This window comes from Lucilia sericata, unplaced genomic scaffold (genome assembly GCF_015586225.1).
Source record: "Lucilia sericata isolate MDLA Ls3-8-SP2 unplaced genomic scaffold, ASM1558622v1 Contig000108F_arrow, whole genome shotgun sequence".
Lineage (NCBI taxonomy): Eukaryota > Metazoa > Arthropoda > Insecta > Diptera > Calliphoridae > Lucilia > Lucilia sericata.
Window position 1 is genome coordinate 21,073 of NW_023994140.1, and position 16,787 is coordinate 37,859.

Consider the following 16,787-nt stretch of genomic DNA (forward strand, 5'->3'; position numbering starts at 1 on the left):
GTTATGAAATCTGTGGTATTTTTAGCCACTGTGCAAGCAGATTTAAAATTGTTACCTCAATTCTTAATAAATAAAGTCTGAGGATTTCAAAAATGGCTTTAGTTTTTTCGAGTCGATTGTAGTTTTGGAGATATGAGGCATCAAATTACGAAAAAATTTACTTATAACTAAAAATAAGGTTGTTTAGAAAATTGCCAAATTTCTTTAGAAAATTAATTGCAATTTTAACAACTAAAGCTGTAGACAGTTCCTATAGGTTGCGAGGATTTCAGTAATGTGTTCAATATTATCGAGTCACTTTTACTTCAAAATATAATCGAAAGAAAAAATAAAATTTTTCAAAAATTTTTTTAAAGTTCAAAAATTTGTTATGAAATTTGTGGTATTTTTAGCCACTGTGCAAGCAGATTTATAAAATTTACCTCAATTCTTAATAAATAAAGTCTGAGGATTTCAAAAATGTCTTTAGTTTTTTTGAGTCGACCTTAGTTTTGGAGATATCATGGCATAAATTACGAAAAAATTTACTTATAACTAAAAATAAGGATGTGTAGAAAATTGGCAAATTTCTTTAGAAAATTATTTGAAATTTTAACAACTAAAGCAGTAGACAGTTCCTATATGCTGCGAGGATTTCAGAAATATGTTTAATATCATCGAGCCACTTTTACTTTTCGAAATATAATCGAAAGAAAAAATAACATTTTTCAAAAAATTTTTTAAAGTTCAAAAATTAGTTATGAAATTTGTGGTATTTTTAGCCACTGTGCAAGCAGATTTAAAATTGTTACCTCAATTCTTAATAAATAAAGTCTGAGGATTTCAAAAATGCCTTTAGTTTTTTCGAGTCGTCTGTAGTTTTGGAGATATAAGACAACAAAATATTTAAAAATTTACATATAACAAAAAATAAAGACTTTTAAAAAATTGAGAATTTCTCTAGAAAATTAATTGAAATTTTAACAACTAAAGCTGTAGACAGTTCCTATAGGCTGCGAGGATTTCAGAAATATGTTTAATATCTTCGAGTCACTTTTACTTTTCGAAATATAATCGAAAAAAAAAAATAATTTTTTCAAAAATTTTTTTAAAGTTCAAAAATTAGTTATGAAATTTAATTAAGTGCAAGAAGATTTATAAAATTTACCTCAATTCTTAATAAATAAAGTCTGAGGATTTCAAAAATGCCTTTAGTTTTTTCGAGTCGACTGTCGTTTTGGAGATATCATGGCATTAAAATACGAAAAAATTTACTTATAACTAAAAATAAGGTTGTTTAGAAAATTGGCAAATTTCTTTAGAAAATTAATTGAAATTTTAACAACTAAAGCTGTAGACAGTTCCTATAGGACGTAAGGATTTCAGAAAAGTGTTTAATATTTTCGAGTCACTTTTACTTCTGGAAATATAATTGATATTAAAAATAAAATTTTTTGAAAATTGTTTAAAGTTCAAAAATAGGTTATAAAATTTGCAACCTTTCTAGACACTGTGCAAGCAAATTTATAAAATTTAACTCAATTCTTAGTAATTAAAGTCCGAAGATTTCAAAACGTTTATTAGATTTTTCGAATCGTTTGTAGTTTCTTAGAAATTCCTTTTTATTTACTTTATAAATCAAACACTTTTTCTGGTTTATTTTTCATAATTATTTTTTTTTCTCTTGTTTTTATTAATCATATACCGTTTTTTTCCTTATCTTAATAAAAACTGCCAATAATGCAAAATTTGTTTTATATAATAAAACCAAATGTTGTTTGTTGTTTTAGACTCTTATACGTTTTTTTGTTTAAGTAAGTTTTTTTGTAAACATACCCAAGAGTTTGTTTACAATAAAATACACAAAATCTGTAAAATATATTTTATATATTCACATTATATGTTTAAAACATTGTTACTTCGTTTATAGTTTTATACAAATCTAATCAAATTTTTATATAATGATTTTTTTTTGTAATTATTTAAATCATAAATAAATTAGGGGTTATTTTATTAAATTTAAATAAAAAAATAAATTATTTAAATCAAATTAATTTAAACATATTTTCTAAAATTTTCGTTTGTTTTAATAGCATTTAAGTAAAAAATAATAATGTTTCAAATTTGATTATTAATTGCAATAGGTTTTAAAAAAATATATATATAAATTAAAGGAAAACTTTTCACTTGATTTAAGAGACAAATGATAAATGTTTTAAAAACCCTAAATTAAATTAAAAAAAAAATATATTCATTTACATAAACAATTTAAAATAAAACTGGGTTTAAATAATAACTTAATAAGTAGCTTCTTATTTCAACTACAAATTAAGTATTTCATTTGTAAGTTTAAGCAAATAATTTTATATTTATAATTAATATTTTGTTCTCAATAGCTGATGGTCAAAGTTATATATAAGATTTATTTTTCTTTTTTTAACTTATACAACTATTTTTTTAATAAAATTCGTTTAAATTTTTGTTTTTTAATTAATTATTTTACAAATTTTTATTACAATTAGTTTTTTATGTTAAAATTGTTTAATCAATTATAGTTTTTTTTTCATCAATATAATAAAATATGTTTGTATTTTAATTACATACTTAATTTAATCTTTTTTTTATATTTTAATAAATTTATTAAAATTTTTTTAATATTATTAATATTTGAAAAAAAAAATTTTTTAAATTTAAAACAAATTATTAAAAAATTATATAAAAATGTTCATAATTCAAAAAAAACTAATAATTTTTAATAAAAAATAATTAAATTCCAAAAGATAAACAAAATTTATATTTACAAAAGAATAAGAACAGTTTTTAAAGTACAAAGGATACTGAAAACTGTATACAAACAAAATCTTTAGACTGAAAGGATTTCAAAAATGTGTTCAATATATTCGAGTCAATACTACTTTTCGATAAATAAACAAAAAAAAAAAATTGATAATTTTTTCAATGTTCAAAAATAGCTTAAGAAATTTGCCTTATTTTAAGCCATTGTGCAACAAATTAATATCTATACATAGTAACTGAAGTCTGCTGATTTCAAAAATGTCATCAAAAATTTCGAGTCAAGTTTAGTTTTCGAGATATAAAACAAGCAAAACTAGTCAAAAATTGTTTAACTAAAAATTAAAGTCCTTTTGAAAAGTTAGAATTCCAAGCAAAAAATTTATGAAATTGTAACAACTAAAACAATAGACAGTTCATATAGGCTGAGATGATTTCAAAAATATGTTTGATATTTCCGAGTCGTTACTACTTTCCGATATATAAACGAAATGAAAATAAAAATTTTCAATAATGTTTCAATGTTCTAAAATAGCTAATGAAATTTGTCTTATTTCAAGCCACTGTGCAACAAATTCGAAAAAATTAATCTCTATACATAGTAATCGACATCTGCTGATTTGAAAAATGTCATCTAAATTTTCGAGTCAGTTTTAGTTTTCGAGATATAAAACAATCAAAAATAGTCATACATGTTATAAGTCAAAATTAAAGATATTTTCAAAATAGAAGTATTCCAAGCAGAAACTTAATCAAATTGTAACAACTAAAACTGTAGACAGCTCATATAGGCTGAGAGGATTTTAAATATGTTTTTAATATGTTCGAGTCAATACTACTTTTCGATAAATAAAAATAAATAAAATAAAAATTAAAAAAATTTTAAATCTTCAAAAACAGCTTTAGAAATTAGCCTTATTTCAACCCACGGTGTGAGAAATTTTAATAAATCTATCTCTGTGTATAATAATTGAAGTCTGCTGGTTACAAAAATGATATTAGTTTTTTCGAGTCAAGTTTAGTTTTTGAGATATAAAACAATCAAAAATGATAGAACATTTTATATGAAAAATTTAAAGATATTTTCAAAATAGAAGAATTCCAATCAGAAAATTAATCAAATAGTAACAACTAAAACTGTAGACAGTTCATATAGGCCGAGAAGATTTTAAATATGTGTTTAATATGTTCTAGTCAATACTACTTTTCGATAAACAAACAAAATGAAAATAAAAATTCAAAAAATTTTAAATCTTCAAAAACAGCTTTAGAAATTAGCCTTATTTCAACCCACGGTGTGAGAAATTTTAATAAATTTATCTCTGTGTATAATAATTAAAATCTGCTGATGACGAAAATGTTATTAGTTTTTTCGGGTCACCTTTACTTTTCGAGATATAAAACAATCAAAAATGGTAAAACGTTTTTTATGAAAAAATTTAACACATTTTGAAAATAGAAGAATTCTAAGCCAAAAATTAATGAAATAGTAACAACTAAAACTGTAGACAGTTCATATAGGCCGAGAAGATTTTAAATATGTGTTTAATATGTTCGGGTCAATACTACTTTTCGATAAATAAACAATATGAAAATAAAAATTCAAAAAATTTTAAATCTTCAAAAACAGCTTTAGAAATTTGCCTCATTTCAACCCACGGTGTGAGAAATTTTAATAAATCTATCTTTGTGTATAATAATTGAAATCTGCTGATTACGAAAATGTTATTAGTTTTTTCGAGTCACCTTTAGTTTTCGAGATATAAAACAATCAGAAATGGTAAAACGTTTTATATGACAAAATTGAACACATTTTGAAAATAGATGAATTCCAAGCCAAAAATTAATGAAATAATAACAACTAAAACAGTAGGCAGTACGTATAGGCTGAGGGGTTTTCAAAAATATGTTTAGTATGTTCGAGTCGATACTACTTTTCGATATATAAACGTAAAGAAAAATTTTAACAAATTTTTCAACGTTCAAAAATATCTTATGAAATTTGCATTATTTCAACCCACTGTGTGAGAAATTTTAATAAATCTATCTCTATACATAATAACTGAAGTCTGCTGATTTCAAAAATGTTAATAGTTTTTTCGAGTCACCTTTAGTTTTCGAGATATAAAATAAAATAAAATATTTTATATGAAAAAATTAAAGTCTTTTTGAAAAATAACGGATTCCAAGCCAAAAATTAATACAATTTAAACTATTAAAACTTTATACAGAAACTATACACTGAGAGCATTTCAAAAATTTGTTTAATATTTTCGAGTCGATACTACTTATCGCTATATAAACGAAAAGAAAATAAAATGTTTCAATGTTCAAAAGTAGCTTGTGAAATTTGCTTTATTTCGACACACTGTGTTAAAAATTTTACTAAATTTGTCTCTATATGTATTAATTGAAGCCTGCTGATTTCAAAAATGTTAATAGATTTTTCGAGTCACCTTTAGTTTTCGAGATATAAAACAATCAAAAATGGTAAAATATTTTATATGAAAAAAATAAAAGTCCTTTTGAAAAATAACGGATTCTAAGCCAAAAATTAATACAATTTTAACAATTAAAACTTTATACAGAAACTATAGACTGAGAGGATTTCAAATATGTGTTTAGTATGATCGAGTCGATACCTCTTTTGGAATAAAACGAAATAAACCTTTAAAAATTTCGAAATTTTTTCAATGTTCAAAAATAGTTAATGAAATTCGACTCATTTCAACCCACTGTGCAACAAATTTAAAAAAAATGAATCTCTATACATAGTAATTGAAGTCTGCTTATTTCAAAAAAGTTATTAGTTTTTTCGAGTCGGCTTTAGTTTTCGAGATATAAACGAAATAAAAATTTAAAAAATGTCCAATTTTTTTCTCAATGTTTAAAAAAAGTTAAGGAAATGTGCCTTATTTCAACGCACTGTGTGAGAAATTAAACTCTATACATAGTAATTGAAGTTTGCTGATTTGAAAAATGTTATTAGTTTCATCGAGTCGACTTTAGTTTTCGAGATATAAACGAAATAAAAATTTAAAAATTGTCAAAAACTTTTTTCAATGTTCAAAAATTGATTAAGAAATTGGCCTTATTTCAACCCACAGTGCAACAAATTTAAAAATAATAATCTCTATACATAATAACTGAAGTCTGCTGATTTGAAAAATGTTATTAGTTTTATCGAGTCGGCTTTAGTTTTTGAGATATAAACGAAATAAAAAAAGAAAAATTTCCCAATTTTTTTTTTTTTTTTTGTTAATGTTCAAAAGAAGCTAATGAAATTTGCTTTATTTCAACCCACTGTGTGAGAATTCTGAAAAAAATAATCTCTATGTTTAGTAATTAACGTCTGCTGATTTCAAAAACGTTATTAGTCTTATCGAGTCGGCTTTAGTTTTCGAGATATAAGACATCAAAATATGCCAAAAATGTTATATCTTAAAATTAGAACTTTTTGAAAATTGGCAAATTTCATTAAAAAAATAGTTACAAATCTAACATCTAAAGCTGTCCGCGGATGCTAAAGGACAAAGGAATTTAAAAAATATATGTAATATTTTCGAGTCACATCTAGTTATTAAGTTATACGCGAGAGAAAACTTGAAATTTGGCTTGAAAATACTAATCATATGAAAACTTAAAGTAATCAAGATAATAAAGGTTTGGCTTATGTAAGAATTAGTGTTTTCAAAACTGTGTTTAATTTTTTCGGGTCATTTGCAGTTTTTGAGTTATGACGTTTTCTGTTTATAAACTTTATAAATGTGTGGATTTTTAAATTGATTTCGTTTTCTATGATTCTGTAAAAAGTTTAAGTTTTTTTTGTAAACTAAATGATCCTTTAGTTTTTTTTTATAGAATTTTAAGAAAATTTTTTTAACAAAATAAAAACTTATTTTTTAACTTATTAACTAACTTACGGCTAGAAAAAAAAAACTTTTTACAATTACAAACTACTTTTTTTAACTTTCTTTATAAAATACACTGCACTTGTTTGTTTTTTGTTACAAAATTTTTGTAAAAAAAGAACCCTTTTTTAAGAAGAAAGGGAGAGGGGAACCCTTTATTGCAAATATACCTCCTCGACTTCACCCTCATCATCTTCCAGACATTCGGTCTGTTGATGGCTTTGTAATTGAACTGTATGCAATTGTTGTATATGATGTGTCTCTACTACTTCTTCCACATCTTCAGCATCCTCCACAGCCATGGCAGCCTCTACTACTTGATCTACATTACTGGTACTGTATTCCAATAGTTCATCATCATCCATATCGGCTGAAGTGGCTTGAGTTTGGGTCTGTATGGACATGAGATGGGGAACTGTAGTTTGATGATGATGCTGTTGTTGTTGTTGGGTTTGATGATGATATTGTATTTCCTGTTGTTGTTCGCCCTGACTGCCTCCACCATGATGATGTATAATAACTTGATGCTGCTGCTGTTGTTGATGATGCTGTTGACTTTGCTGTAATTGTTGTTGATGCTCCGTTTGTTCCTCAATTTCTTCGACTTCCTGCAGCTCATGATGTTCCAACTCCTGAGCCGCGTGTGTAGTAAACACTAAAGGTGGCGGAGATTGTGAATGCTGATGTATGTTAGAGCTGCTGGTGGTTGCCTGTATAGTATTTGAGTGGGTAGTTGTTTGATGTTGCTGCTGTTGCTGATGTTGCCTTATAATATGACCTGCGTTATGAGATGTTTTATTTGATCGTTTCAGTGTGACTGTAACTTCAGAGCCGAGTCCGGCCAAAGAAACTGGTGTAGCTGTAGTAGTTGTTGTACTAGAGGTATTAGACGTATGCGTATTATTACTACTGCTGGCATGATGTATGCCTCCTCTAGTTTGTATAACCCTTCTGGTGGTGGTTGTATTGTTGTTGTTGTTCGTATTATTGGGTTGTATAATGGTAGCATTTGTGGTTTGCACTTGTGTATTATTATTAGAGGAATTGGGTGAAATGTAGTTAATCAATAAAACTCTTTCCCCTGCTGCATTGTGCGTTGTATGACCTCTTAGCATGCGTCTAGTGGCTCGGGTCAAAGGTTGTGCTGATCTTATTTGTACATTGCCACCATGACCACCACTAACCATTTGTGCTAAATCGGCGGTGCTGACACTTAATACCTCATTGCCACTTATGACGGTGTTCTGTTGTCTACTGTTACTACTACTACCGGTGTTGTTGTTGTTGCTGTTGTTCGTTTCATTGGCTGTTGACGTTGCTGTTGTTGTTGCTGCTGCTGTTGTTGTTGCCGCTACGACCTCGACTCCGTTGTCCACCGTACTACCCTCGGAGCCGCAGATCATATCGTTGGATCATCATTACGTATTATTACTGCCTTTTAAAATGAAAACCTTCTTTACCAAAATGTTCTTATTGTTGCCCTGTGTTTAGCAAAGTGATTTTTTTTTTATATATTGATTTCAAAGCAATGATATGATGTTTTGTTGGTGAAAGGTTATTGATGTTTGATTTGGTTTTTTTTTTGTAAGGTTAGTCATTATTTTAGATTTTGTTGATTTGTTCAGCGTTTTTGTGTTTTATTTCAAAACGTTTTGTTGGTTAATTTCAAAATAACACATTCATTTTTGTTTTATATAATTTATTATATAGAAAGAGAAAGAAGAAGATAAAAAAGAACAACATTTATTGATTAGTGAATGATTTTATATTATTAAATTAAATAACAAAATGTTAATTTGGTTACGATATGTTTCAAGGAAACATACTAAGAGAAACATAAAAATAAAACGATATTCAGTTTCAATTCTACTTTACGAAATATAATTCAAAAGAAAAAAATAAACAAATTTTGGAAAAAAATTTTAAGTTTAAAAATTGGTTATAAAATTTGTGTTATTTCTACCCACTGTGCCACAAATTTTAAGATATAAATTTCGATTCATAGTAATTAATGTCTGAGGATTTCCAAAATGTTCTTAAAATTTTCGAGTCACTTTTAGTTTTTGAGATATAGAATAATTAAAACTTTTCCAACAAAATTTTAAGTTCAAGAGCAGCTTATGAAAGTTGTCACATTTCCAATCACTGTGCCACAAATTTTATGTAATCAATTATAATTCTTCGTAATTTAAGTCCGAAGATTTTTAACATGTTTCTAAAATTTTCGAGTCACTTTTAGTTTTAGAGATATATAACAATCAAAAACAATCAATCTAATAAATGAATAAAAATTAGTCAAAATTTAAATTCTGATAAAAGCCTTGATTTAAACATGTTTCTCTCTTAGTATGTTTCATTTAAATATTAGCTTTATTTTAACAAAAACATGATCAGTTAAGATGAGTTCTTTTATATAATATTTTGTACAACAAGTAGTTCGTCGAATGTCTTTAATGTTTTTGTTAATAACTGTTGAACGTGTGATAATAAATTATGTGCAATTTACAAATAATAAAATGAAATAAATTAAAAACAAATGAAAATTAATTCAGGCAAAGAGAAATTATAATATTTATAAAACCAGAACTGAACCAAACAAATATAAAGAGAACTATAATTGAACTAAAACAAAACTAGAAAAGTACTAAAACTGAACTAGAACAGAACTAGAAGAGAACTAGAAGAGAACTAGAAGAGAACTAGAACAGAACTAGAACAGAACTAGAACATAACTAGAACATAACTAGAACAGAACTAGAACAGAACTAGAACATGACTAGAACAGAACAAGAACAGAACAGAACTAGAACAGAACTAGAACAGAACTAGAACAGAACTAGAACAGAACTAGAACACAACTAGAACAGAACTAGAACAGAACTAGAACAGAACTAGAACAGAACTAGAACAGAACTAGAACAGAACTAGAACAGAACTAGAACAGAACTAGAACAGAACTAGAACAGAACTAGAACAGAACTAGAACAGAACTAGAACAGAACTAGAACAGAACTAGAACAGAACTAGAACAGAACTAGAACAGAACTAGAACAGAACCAGAACAGAACTAGAACAGAACTAGAACAGAACTAGAACTAGTCTATAGTCTAGTCTATAGTCTAGTCTATAGTCTAGTCTATAGTCTAGTCTATAGTCTAGTCTATAGTCTAGTCTATAGTCTAGTCTATAGTCTAGTAGTCTAGTCTATAGTCTAGTCTATAGTCTAGTCTATAGTCTAGTCTATAGTCTAGTCTATAGTCTAGTCTATAGTCTAGTCTATAGTCTAGTCTATAGTCTAGTCTATAGTCTAGTCTATAGTCTAGTCTATAGTCTATTCTATAGTCTAGTCTATAGTCTAGTCTATAGTCTAGTCTATAGTCTAGTCTATAGTCTAGTCTATAGTCTATTCTATAGTCTAGTCTATAGTCTAGTCTATAGTCTAGTCTATAGTCTAGTCTATAGTCTAGTCTATAGTCTAGTCTATAGTCTAGTCTATAGTCTAGTCTAGTCTAGTCTATAGTCTAGTCTATAGTCTAGTCTATAGTCTAGTTTATAGTCCAGTTATTTCAAAGTTGATTTTATTTGGGGAGATAAATGAAGCAGGGATAAGATTTATATAAACAATAGTTTAAAACTAACCACCAACAAAAAGAACATGCAACATAGACCAAATTATAAAAAAAGCATTAATTCAAAAGCAAGATTTATAAAATTTCTTTAAAGTTTTCTCTATTATTAGTATTTTGTCATAAAGTTTATTTTCTTTTATAAGGGAATAGGGTTTTAAGACAAAATTACCAAAACAGGATAGAAAAAGGTTTCAAAAAGAAAAAGAAAAAAATGGTTAGTAAATTTTTGGTTTTTATTTTAATAAATTTGTGTTTTATTGAATTGTTTGTTGTTTAATTATTTAAACTAAACTAATATTAAGTTAAAATTTCCATAATAAATTTGAAAAATTAAGTTAATTTTGGTTTTTAAGAAATAAAAGTTTTTACATTATCAAAAAAAAAAAGAAATTATAAGTTTAGCCAAAATTACTATATTTTGTATTTAATATATAGACAACAATATAATAAAAAATTCTATAATTCACTAATAATAATAATAATAATATAGTTTTATTATTTATACATTATATATAAAAAACAAAGTAAATTAAATTTACAATAATTGCAGCAAATAGATTTTTTTCTAAATAATTAAGAAAAATAATAATTGTCTAAAATATGTTTAAAACTAAAAACAATAAGAACTTTAAGCTTCTTTTTTAATAAAAAATTGTGTTTAGCTAAAGAATAGTTTAAAAGAAAATAAAACTTATGAATTAAAGAAGTTTGTTTTTAAACAATAATTTTGGTAGAAAATCTTTCAGTTTTGAGTTTTTTCAATAGATATTAATATAAAACTTATTTTAAGAAATATTTTAGTTCAAAAAAGGCACTTAATTTAAAACTTTTTTTTTTAGTTTTAAAGAGTTTTTTTGTTAAAAGTAAAATTTTAGTTTAAGGAGATTAAATTTAAAGAGTTTCTAGAGTTTATTTTCTCTCATTTGGGAGAAATGAATAGCCAGTTATTGAACAAATGAAAAGTAGGAGGAAACAGATTTTATACAATTTTCATAAAATTTCATTTCACTTTTTCTTTATAAAGAAAATAAGTTAGTATTTTCTTAATTTCTGTTATTCGTTAAGATGTTTCCTCCGGATTTTTTAATTCGATTTCTCCCCAATTGCGTTAATTTTTTAACTTAAAAGGAAAAGTACAAATAACCGCCTTAAAAGCTATAGTACAACCAAGAAAGTAATAATAATATTTATATTATAAATAATAATAAAATTAACTAATAATATTAAAAATTGCTTGAATTACACCATAAAAAAATTGAAAAAGTTTTTAAATTTGAAAACTGCTACAAATATTTAAAGCATGATTGACAACGGCTACAAAACTGAGAGAGAACTAGAACAGAACTAGGACAGAACTAGAACAGAACTAGAACAGAACTAGAACAGAACTAGAACAGAACTAGAACATAACTAGAACAGAACTAGAACAGAACTAGAACAGAACTAGAACAGAACTAGAACAGAACTAGAACAGAACTAGAACAGAACTAGAACAGAACTAGAACAGAACTAGAACAGAACTAGAAGAGAACTAGAAAAGAACTAGAACAGAACTAGAACAGAACTAGAACAGAACTAGAACAGAACTAGAACAAACTAGAACAGAACTAGAACAGAACTAGAACAGAACTAGAACAGAACTAGAACAGAACTAGAACAGAACTAGAACAGAACTAGAACAGAACTAGAACAGAACTAGAACAGAACTAGAACAGAACTAGAACAGAACTAGAACAGAACTAGAACAGAACTAGAACAGAACTAGAACAGAACTAGAACAGAACTAGAACAGAACTAGAACAGAACTAGAACTAGAACAGAACTAGAACAGAACTAGAACAGAACTAGAACAGAACTAGAACAAACTAGAACAGAACTAGAACAGAACTAGAACAGAACTAGAACAGAACTAGAACAGAACTAGAACAGAACTAGAACAGAACTAGAACAGAACTAGAACAGAACTAGAACAGAACTAGAACAGAACTAGAACAGAACTAGAACAGAACTAGAACAGAACTAGAACAGAACTAGAACGAACTAGAACAGAACTAGAACAGAACTAGAACAGAACTAGAAAGAACAGAACTAGAACTGAACTAGAAATGAACTAGAAATGAACTAGAACTGAACTAGAACTGAACTAGAACTGAACTAGAACTGAACTAGAACTGAACTAGAACTAGAACTGAACTAGAACTGAACTAGAACTGAACTAGAACTGAACTAGAACTGAACTAGAACTGAACTAGAACTGAACTAGAACTGAACTAAACTGAACTAGAACTGAACTAGAACTGAACTAGAACTGAACTAGAACTGAACTAGAACTGAACTAGAACTGAACTAGAACTGAACTAGAACTGAACTAGAACAGAACTAGAACTGAACTAGAACTGAACTAGAACTGAACTAGAACTGAACTAGAACTGAACTAGAACTGAACTAGAACTGAACTAGAACTGAACTAGAACTGAACTAGAACTGAACTAGAACTGAACTAGAACTGAACTAGAACTGAACTAGAACTGAACTAGAACTGAACTAGAACTGAACTAGAACTGAACTAGAACTGAACTAGAACTGAACTAGAACTGAACTAGAACTGAACTAGAACTGAACTAGAACTGAACTAGAACTGAACTAGAACTGAACTAGAACTGAACTAGAACTGAACTAGAACTGAACTAGAACTGAACTAGAACTGAACTAGAACTGAACTAGAACTGAACTAGAACTGAACTAGAACTGAACTAGAACTGAACTAGAACTGAACTAGAACTGAACTAGAACTGAACTAGAACTGAACTAGAACTGAACTAGAACTGAACTAGAACTGAACTAGAACTGAACTAGAACTGAACTAGAACTGAACTAGAACTGAACTAGAACTGAACTAGAACTGAACTAGAACTGAACTAGAACTGAACTAGAACTGAACTAGAACTGAACTAGAACTGAACTAGAACTGAACTAGAACTGAACTAGAACTGAACTAGAACTGAACTAGAACTGAACTAGAACTGAACTAGAACTGAACTAGAACTGAACTAGAACTGAACTAGAACTGTACTAGAACTGAACTAGAACTGAACTAGAACTGAACTAGAACTGAACTAGAACTGAACTAGAACTGAACTAGAACTGAACTAGAACTGAACTAGAACTGAACTAGAACTGAACTAGAACTGAACTAGAACTGAACTAGAACTGAACTAGACTACTAGACTGAACTAGAACTGAACTAGAACTGATACTAGAACTGAACTAGAACTGAACTAGAACTGAACTAGAACTGAACTAGAACTAGAACTGAACTAGAACTAGAACTGAACTAGAAGAAGAAGAAGAACAGATGAATTCTGAACTAGAACAGAACTAGAACAAGAACAGATGAATTCGTTTCTCTTCACAATCATTCTTTAAATATCTGTTACTATTGCAAAGATTGTCTGAAAAGTATGTGTTTAGTGTGTTTCAAGTTTTAAAGGTGGTACAGAGAGTTTTATAATAGAAAAAACAAATAGTACAAGAATATGGCATAATAACTAAGGATATTTAAAACAAAACAAATTTTCCAAAAGCAACTATATTTAGTACTAAGTATAAATTAAAATGAAGTTTAAGCAATAAGTCTACACGAAACTTATTACACAAACCCCTTAAATAACCAACACACATAAAAAAATTGTCATAAAAGTTAAACAAATTTTACTAAATTAAAGCGAGGGATACAATAATATAGAAATTATAAGGTTTTTTCCAAACAAGATAAATGTTAGTTTTATAAAACTTTAAGGGATTCTGTTTAAGCATTAAAATGGTGATAAAAACTAAAACAAGCTTTTACTGTTGTGTATGTGTGTGTTAAGGAAGTCAAAGTATTTAAATGAAATCTTGTTTGATTTCTAACAAATTATAAGTTTTGAAAGAGGGTCTTTTTGTTTCTTTTTTTTTTTAAATTTAAGCTCATCTCATTTTCATCACAATGTTGAGTGTGTTTGATATTCAGTCATATTCACCTGATTGATATTGCCCAAGATTTGATGACCCTGCAGTGTTTGGACTTGAGCAATCGATAGTGATGTTGTACCATCAGTATTCTCAGTTTGTGTGACAATTTGTTGTGGCTGTTGTTGCTGCTGCTGTTGTTGTTGTTGTTGTTGCTGATTCTGCTGTTGCTGCTGTGTGTTGGCCGTAGTGGTGGCAGTTGATATATTACCCGATTGATCTATTATATGATGTTGTTGTATTTGTTGTGTCTGTTGCACTTGCACCTGTTGTACTTGTTGCTGCTGTTGTTGTTGCTGCTGCTGTTGATGTTGCTGTTGTTGTCCATTATTGGTCGTTGTCACTGTCATGGTTTGTGGTTGCTGTTGCTGTTGTTGTTGCTGTTGATTTTGTGCATCAGGATCCTTCTTTACTTGTACGGTCTGTAAGGTGTGCAACGATTGTACGGATTGTACTTGTGGCACAGTGGTAGCTGTCGTGGTCACAGTCGATGTTCCAGAAGCGTTTGTCGTGCCGGGTGGTACTGCCATAGCGGTTTTCTTGCCGGGCGCTAAAGTGTAGGTGAGAGAATAATTAAATAAAGACAGAGTGTTAAGAGACAACATATTTAAAAGAGCCGGGTATTTTGGTAATCGTAGTCAATTCCGTTGATTCCAAATCTTCTTCTGGAAAATTTGCTAAAATAAAAATTGCAAACTCTTTAGAAAAAATGCTAAAATCTTTAAATTATTTTCTAAAATATATACTAGGAAAATTTAAAGAAATTTAGCATTTTTTCTTTGGAACAAAGAGTGCAAAACAGTAGCAATACTAGTACATTTGATAACGATATGACAACACGTTGGTTCGATTTTTCTTCAGTCATTCTAAGGGCATATTAAAAAAATTAATCGTAGCTAAAGCTTTTGCCTTATTTCAGTTCCGATCGAAGTTCAAACTGAAGAACTAGAACTGAACTAGAACTGAACTAGAACTGAACTAGAACTGAACTAGAACTGAACTAGAACTGAACTAGAAGAGAACTAAAAGACAACTAGGAAAGAACTAGAACAGAACTAGAACAGAACTAGAACAGAACTAGAACAGAACAAGACAGAACTGAACTGAACTAGAACTGAACTAGAACTGAACTAGAACTGAACTAGAACTGAACTAGAACTGAACTAGAACTGAACTGAACTGAACTAGAACTGAACTAGAACTGAACTAGAACTGAACTAGAACTGAACTAGAACTGAACTAGAACTGAACTAGAACTGAACTAGAACTGAACTAGAACTGAACTAGAACTGAACTAGAACTAGAACTGAACTAGAACTGAACTAGAACTGAACTAGAAATGAACTAGAACTGAATTAGAACTGAACTAGAACTGAACTAGAACTGAACTAGAACTGAACTAGAACTGAACTAGAACTGAACTAGAACTGAACTAGAACTGAACTAGAACTGAACTAGAACTGAACTAGAACTGAACTAGAACTGAACTAGAACTGAACTAGAACTGAACTAGAACTGAACTAGAACTGAACTAGAACTGAACTAGAACTGAACTAGAACTGAACTAGAACTGAACTAGAACTGAACTAGAACTGAACTAGAACTGAACTAGAACTGAACTAGAACTGAACTAGAACTGAACTAGAACTGAACTAGAACTGAACTAGAACTGAACTAGAACTGAACTAGAACTGAACTAGAACTGAACTAGAACTGAACTAGAACTGAACTAGAACTGAACTAGAACTGAACTAGAACTGAACTAGAACTGAACTAGAACTGAACTAAAACTGAACTAGACTGAACTAGAACTGAACTAGAACTGAACTAGAACTGAACTAGAACTGAACTAGAACTGAACTAGAACTGAACTAGAACTGAACTAGAACTGAACTAGAACTGAACTAGAACTGAACTAGAACTGAACTAGAACTGAACTAGAACTGAACTAGAACTGAACTAGAACTGAACTAGAACTGAACTAGAACTGAACTAGAACTGAACTAGAACTGAACTAGAACTGAACTAGAACTGAACTAGAACTGAACTAGAACTGAACTAGAACTGAACTAGAACTGAACTAGAACTGAACTAGAACTGAACTAGAACTGAACTAGAACTGAACTAGAACTGAACTAGAACTGAACTGGAACGAGAACTGAACTAGAACTGAACTAAGAACTGAACTAGAACTGAACGAGAACTGAAACTAGGAACTGAACTAGAACTGAACTAGAACTGAACTAGAACTTAACTAAGAACTGAACTACGAACTGGAACTAGAACTGAACGAGAACTGACTAGAACTGAACTTAGAACTAACTAGAAACTGAACTAGAACTGACTAGAACTGAACTAGAACCTGAACTAGAACTGACTAGAACTGAACTAGAACTGAACTAGAACTGAACTAGAACTGAACTCAGAAATGAACTAGAACTGAATAGCAACTGAACTAGAACAG

The 16,787-nt window shown here is 28.6% G+C and overlaps 2 protein-coding genes across 2 annotated transcripts in view; both read right to left on the bottom strand.

The window, feature by feature from the left end:
* Positions 1–6,838: 6,838 nt before the first annotated feature.
* Positions 6,839–8,086, bottom strand: LOC119600256 (hybrid signal transduction histidine kinase L-like). The gene has a single exon (XM_037950371.1). The coding sequence runs from the start codon at positions 8,084–8,086 to the stop codon at positions 6,839–6,841; it is 1,248 nt and encodes a 415-aa protein (XP_037806299.1).
* Positions 7,887–16,787, bottom strand: part of LOC119600240 (transcription factor GAGA-like) — a 30,007-nt gene continuing 21,106 nt past the window's right edge. The window contains 2 exon segments of the mRNA XM_037950350.1: positions 7,887–8,164; positions 14,335–14,873. Of these exon segments, the coding sequence (XP_037806278.1) occupies positions 8,102–8,164; positions 14,335–14,873 (602 nt within the window). The 3' untranslated portion in view covers positions 7,887–8,101.